We start from the raw sequence: 6,000 nt of genomic DNA, 5'->3' as shown, positions 1-6,000 counted from the left end.
CTAAAACAAGGGAGGCTGAAATTAGTGCTGGAGAGGGATCCTACTTTGTAAAAGCCAAAAGAAAAAAGAACCCATAGCCCAAAAGGGAATATAGCACAACATATATGGAGTCAGGATTATCTGCCACTAATCCCCATCCCATATATCTTCCTGCACGCCCAGGTGGCAGGGCCAGCAGGTGACCCCTGCCAGCCACAGGCTCCGTGTGCCCACCCCCTTCTGCACAGCATCTCCAGCGGGAGGGAAACCCTCTGGACACGGCCTGGGAGGAGCAGGCTGGCTGCCAAGTTTACTTTTCTTCCAGTAAACCCTCTCTTGGATCAGCTGCGTGTGGGAAGACTTAAAGAAACTCTTCGGGGCTTTGGTGGAAACTCTTTAACTCTGGGTTTGGGGGAAAGCAGCACCAACCACCCAGAGCTGCGAGGCAGGAGAGGGAAAGCAGCGAAGCTGACGGTGCCGGGGATCCCACCTGGCAAACGCCGGGAAGCGGAGCGTTTGTCCGTCTGTCTGTCTGTCCGTCTGGCTGAGGATCCCGAGGATCACATGAATCCCGTCCTGCCCCCTCCCCGTCCCGCTGCGCTCCTCGCAACTCCTGCGAACTCGCCCAAAGCGGAGGCGCTTCCCGCAGGCAGCCTCTGCCTCTCCTCCGGGGGCTCTGGCAGCCAGCAAAACTCTCTTTTCCCTCTTTCCGAGTAAAGTTCCAGCACCCGCAGAGGAGATTCCTGCAAGAGCAAGCGATGACTGCCCGTAGCGAGAAAGGCTCGTGTTCTTCTCAGCTCTGCCTCGCTCTCTGCACCTTGGGGCTGACACTGCTGGGGGACGTGTCCCGGGCTGTGCCCATGGACGATCAGGATTATTACCTGCAGGAAATTACCAACAGGGATCATTATTACTCCTTTCCATATCCCGGTGAAGAGTTTTTTCCTTTCACGGAGCAACCTGGAGAGGGAGGACCCAACCGCGCTGCGGAGACGGAGGAGCGCCCAGGGTTCAAACCCGGCAGGAAAGAGTTAAAACCGAAGAAGAACAACAAAAAAGGAAAACCGATTCTTGAAACGCCACCAGGTAACTTTCCGCCTCCTCCTCCAGAGTTTTGGAGTCCGCTGAGTTTCACGTTGCCTGTAACTTTTTGCATTAATGAATACCCAGTTCATGGCAGCCTTGGCAATAATAATAAATGTGGTTGTGGCGGTGATGATGACAACACATTTAATTTTTAATATCCCACAGAACAGATCTGCATAACTTTTAACTACTTTTTAACCCTTTCCTTATCAAGTAAAGAGATTATTTCGGAGTTGTAATGGTTTCATGCTGCTGTAGTCTGGCTAGTGTGTGGACTTTTCCTTCTTAATTATTCTTAATTACACTTGACAACTGGCATGTTGTGAAAGCTGCTGTTCTCTAAGCAAAAGAACAGAGACAGATTCCATAGTAAAAGGTGATTGCATTCTGTGACACCTCTCTTTATCCCTTCTCACTTTAATCTGAGATTGATTTTACTTATAAACCTGTGAATTTCTTTGAGATTTCACTCTGAAGCCCTCCAGAGGAAGATATGTAAACATAGATCTTCCTGTAAAAGACTAAGCCTTAACAAGCTCCATTTAATTATTGACCTGCAAAAATAAAGAAATTAAACGGCAACAAAAATGCCTTATCATCAAATGACCACCCTTAATTCCATTTTCTATTTTCTGCACCTGATTAGGCGAAAATATGCAATTATTAGAGTTTGCAGAAACTTGATCAGTTTTTACCACCCAGTTGTTCCCAGTAAGACCTAATTGCACCACACTGAAAGAAGAGTGATTTCTTTCTGTGTTTCCTGACTGTCTGGTAGGTACTTTACTGGTTTGGGATACTTAGGAGTGAGTTTGGTCCATGAACTTTAGAGCTGTAAAATTTGGGGCCAAATCCCAGTCCCCAACAGCTGAACTGCCCTTTACTTTGGGTATACTTACTTATTGTTAACAGCTGGAGCATATGGCACAAATTTTGAGATTTAGAGCCATTAGTACAGCAAGACAGAGGATCAAGGGTTGTAGAGTGGCTTTAACTTTGCCCAGTTACATCTCCTAGGTAGTAAACAAAATATTTAAAATTTAATGTTAACACCGACAGAAATTAATTAGCATTTGATTAGCAGAGAGGGGGCTCTTAAACTAATAGACAGTGGTAAGAAAATCTAACTTCTAAAATCTGGAAAACCATTTGTGGGGCAGGCAGAGTGGCTTGTCAGTGTAGCTCAAGGCAGAAGTCAGGGAGGACAGCGGAAATATCTTGTGTGGGGGGAGGAGAGACACGAGACATCCGTGGTCCTCTCTCCCTCAGGGCCAAAAGCCAGGCAGCAGCTTCCCAACTGGATGATGCTGCTTGGACCATGTCAAAGTCTGGCTTATTAGGTTGGTTACATCAGTGCAGTCATTTTAGTCTACATTAGGTCATCTGAGACTGTTTTTATTGGGATTTTTTTGCCTTTTTTTTTTAATTAAGAAATAGAAAAAAGATTCTGCTTTCCACCTCCACAGACTGGATCAGGAGGGCAGGGAAGATAGGGGACAGGACAAGGGGGAATGGCTTCCCACTGCCAGAGGGCAGGGCTAGATGGAATATTGGGAAGAAATCCTTCCCTGGGAGGGTGGGGAGGCCCTGGCACAGGTTGCCCAGAGAAGCTGTGGCTGCCCCATCCCTGGAAGTGTCCAAGGCCAGGTTGGACGGGGCTTGGAGCAATCTGGGCTAGTGGAAGGTGTCCCTGCCCATGGCAAGGGGGTGGAATGAGATGGTCTTTAAAGTTACTTCACAATTTTTCCACCAAAAGTGGCAGTATTGAGAATATCATCCACTCCATGAGGGCAAAGTTAAATTATCTTTACAGACAAGCATCTTCCTCATTCCCCATGTGCTGCAGTGAGCACCTCACAGCTGCAGAGAAGGCAGCAGACGTGCCAATAACCACCTTCATCCCTATGGAATGCTCATCCTTTCCTAACCTGGTTTGCTTTATGCGTTGCAGTAACAGCATTATAATATTCAAACTGTCTCCCACTGGGAGCTGAGCTCCTGGGGGAGCATAGTGAAGTCTTGCAGATGGTCTTCATTTGGTCATTTTCTAAGAATGTTAGAGTTTGGAAGTGGAATCACATTAATTTTTCTATATAGGAAATAAAGGAATTAGAAAAGTTTTTAAAAGAAAAAAGACTTTCTCCTTCCCCAGAAAACACTACATTGTGGGCCAGCCAACTGACACATGCAGGATTCATCTTCTGCTCTACTGGTTTTCACTTCCCACCTTAACCTCATTCATTTCATATCTGCATTCAGTCAGGTGAGGTCCTTCCTCAGCCTCCTTCTCTCCTCTGCACGGCCAAACACAAGGTCAAGGGGAGAAGGGTGGAGGCTCCTGATGCACCACCAAAAGCAGCTGGAAATGGCTCAGTCCCTCCTCCCACAGCAGGCTTGTGCCCTTTGGGCACAGCTGAGCTTCCAAGCTTTCACCAGCCCTGTGAAATAAGAGATTTTAAGGCCTATGAGCTGGAAAAAAAAAAATAGCCAGAGGTAATTAAAACAACTGATCCCCTCCACCAAACTCCTGCTCCTTGATCTGGCTCATGGGCAGTTGACATCAACTCACCGAGGTGGCTGTTAGACTTGTTTAAATATGGGAAAATTCTTAGGATTTCCTTGGGAGCAGCTGAACTCTTTTGACTGCACTAGGCATAATAAGCCCTAAGGCAAACACCCAGTGAGGAAAACGGTCACCAATTGTTAAAGATGTAAGTAAAAACAGCGGGTCTTTAGCAGGAAATTGCATTTATCAGGCAGTTTGAGCTGCAGTGTTAAAAATTCTGGCTATAATATTTGAAATTTCTCCTGTCTTCTTACTCAAAAGCAGGCAAGGGTCAGGTCCTGCCAGGGCAGTGACTCTTAAGCTTATTACCATGTCACTAGGGGTTGGTTTGAAACAAAGATCTGAAAATCTGGCCTTTCACAGAGATGTCCAAATACTAATTCATACCTATATTTTCTCAAATTTTGATGTTAAGAGGCCAGCAAGAAATAATAATAGCTGTTGTCGAGCAGATATCCATGAATAATAAGTATAAATCTGGTTGGGTAAGGATGTGTGCTGTGTATGTATGTTTATAACTCTGTGTTTATGCATCTATTCAGAAGTGGAATCAATTTATTGGACATGCAGTAAATATAAAAATTTGGGGTTTTGTGAGCCTCACTGGCAGCCAGGGCATGCGAGATTAATTAGTAGTAACAAACAATAGTCTGGCTGGGAGCTGGGATGAAGAAAGAGGGGGAATGGGAACGTGTGATCTGCCCTTTGGCTGAGCAGCTGGTGCTGATCAGCCCAGGTTTGAATCCAAGTGGAAACCAAATGGAACAGTCTGAAGGACACAGCACAACACAGATGACACGGACTCAATTTATTTAATTAATTAATAATTACTGAAGGTGGTGAGAATGTAGATATTTGTAACCTGTGAAATACTAATGGAGGAAGAAATCTTGTTGAGGCCAGTGGGGTTGTAATGGGTTGTAATTTTAAAAAATAAATAAAATTACAAGAATCAATATTTGCAAATACTGGCTTCAGATAACAGAAATATCAGTCTGCCTCCTTGCCCTTTAAATGATTCATAAATTAAGTGGCACTGGGTCATCCTTGGAAGGTAAACAGTTGGACTGACATGTTTTTGTATATATACGTATTTCCATTTTCTAGTTCCGTCCTTGTTTGTACAGGCCTCTATCCAAAACCCATTCACATCAGTGGAAAGAGCCTTGTTAACATCAATGTTTTTCTTTTATGAGGCCTTTAATAGAGTTTAATACTTGGCATCTCACCTACCATCTGTGGGGCAGATGCCTTCAGAGTTTGGGGGTCCGAGCACAGCCCAAAATTCATCACTGAGAGGTTTATGGGGTGAGGGCCCAAGGAACCCTTCTCAGTGCTGCACATTGCTCTGGGTCATGACTGAACAGTTCCCATTGGCAATCCTACTGCTCCCAAATCTGCCACAAATAAATCCATAACGATTTTGATTTGATTTACGAGACTTTTTACAGTTCTTGTTCTGGCCATGTTTCAATTCTGATTGCATGTAGAAAATAAAGCAGTGGTGTCTGTTTATATGGCAGTACTCAGGATGGGGTTTAGGGCACATTTGTTTTGTATTTCACCAATCTCCCAGTGTTTGATCTCTGCACAGTCCAATGTATGTCTGTGTTTAGTGAGGATGATTTCCTTTGTCTTGTCTTGTTTAGTGCTCTCCCCAGGCTTGATGAGACTCCTCAGATGCATCGCTGTTTATTTGCCCCAGATTTGTTTATCTCTGTGTAATTTGCCACCTGTTCAACCATGTAATTCTGAAGGTTTTTAGTTTTTCTATTTCTTTTTCATTTATGTAGTGCATAAGAATCTCTTGGATGGCTCAGGAGCTCACTGGGACACGTGTGTGAGGAGGAGTCAGTAAAGGAGGCAAAGAGAGGATAAAATGGCCAAGGAAAGCAATCACGAAAATTATCTTGGGGAGAGAATTTGGATGTATAACAACAGACAGACAGTGCATTAATTGAGGTGTTTATAAAGATATGAGTTCATGAAGGCTGGCAGAAATCAATAAGTGAATGGGGAAGAAAAGCTGAATGATAGTGGTGTTATTCAGGAAAAAATGGAGATTTTAGCACAAAATAGTGACAAAGATCTGAAGAGTGTGTGAAGCTAAAAACTGACAAGTTTATGGCGTTACTGGCATTTGAATGCTGAATTTTTTCACTGGAAAGAAGATTTGAGAGTGTGATATGTAAGGCACTGAACTGACAGCTGAACGCACTTAAGAAGTCACCGAGATACACGAGGTTTCCAGCTAGATCAGAAGGAAACAGAAGGATAAGGTAGCCTGTGAACCCCCACTGCTTGGCAAAATTGGAAAAGGTGGAAAGGGGGAACACTGGAAACAGGCTGGAGGTGTAGCTCGAGAGTTA

At 44.4% G+C, this 6,000-nt stretch overlaps 1 protein-coding gene across 1 annotated transcript in view; it reads left to right on the top strand.

Moving 5' to 3' along the window:
- The first annotated feature begins 492 nt into the window (after positions 1-492).
- CPXM2 (carboxypeptidase X, M14 family member 2) overlaps positions 493-6,000 on the top strand; it is a 74,124-nt gene continuing 68,616 nt past the window's right edge. Inside the window, exon 1 of the mRNA XM_050305344.1 lies at positions 493-1,065. Within this exon, the coding sequence (XP_050161301.1) occupies positions 738-1,065 (328 nt within the window). The 5' untranslated portion in view covers positions 493-737. The remainder of the gene's footprint in view (positions 1,066-6,000) is intronic.

The sequence above is a fragment of the Myiozetetes cayanensis genome, unplaced genomic scaffold (assembly GCF_022539395.1).
Source record: "Myiozetetes cayanensis isolate MyiCay16 unplaced genomic scaffold, myiCay2020 scf10, whole genome shotgun sequence".
In the NCBI taxonomy this organism is placed as follows: Eukaryota; Metazoa; Chordata; class Aves; order Passeriformes; family Tyrannidae; genus Myiozetetes; species Myiozetetes cayanensis.
The sequence above is the reverse complement of the archived record's forward strand: the minus strand, read 5'-3'. Positions and strand labels throughout refer to the sequence as shown.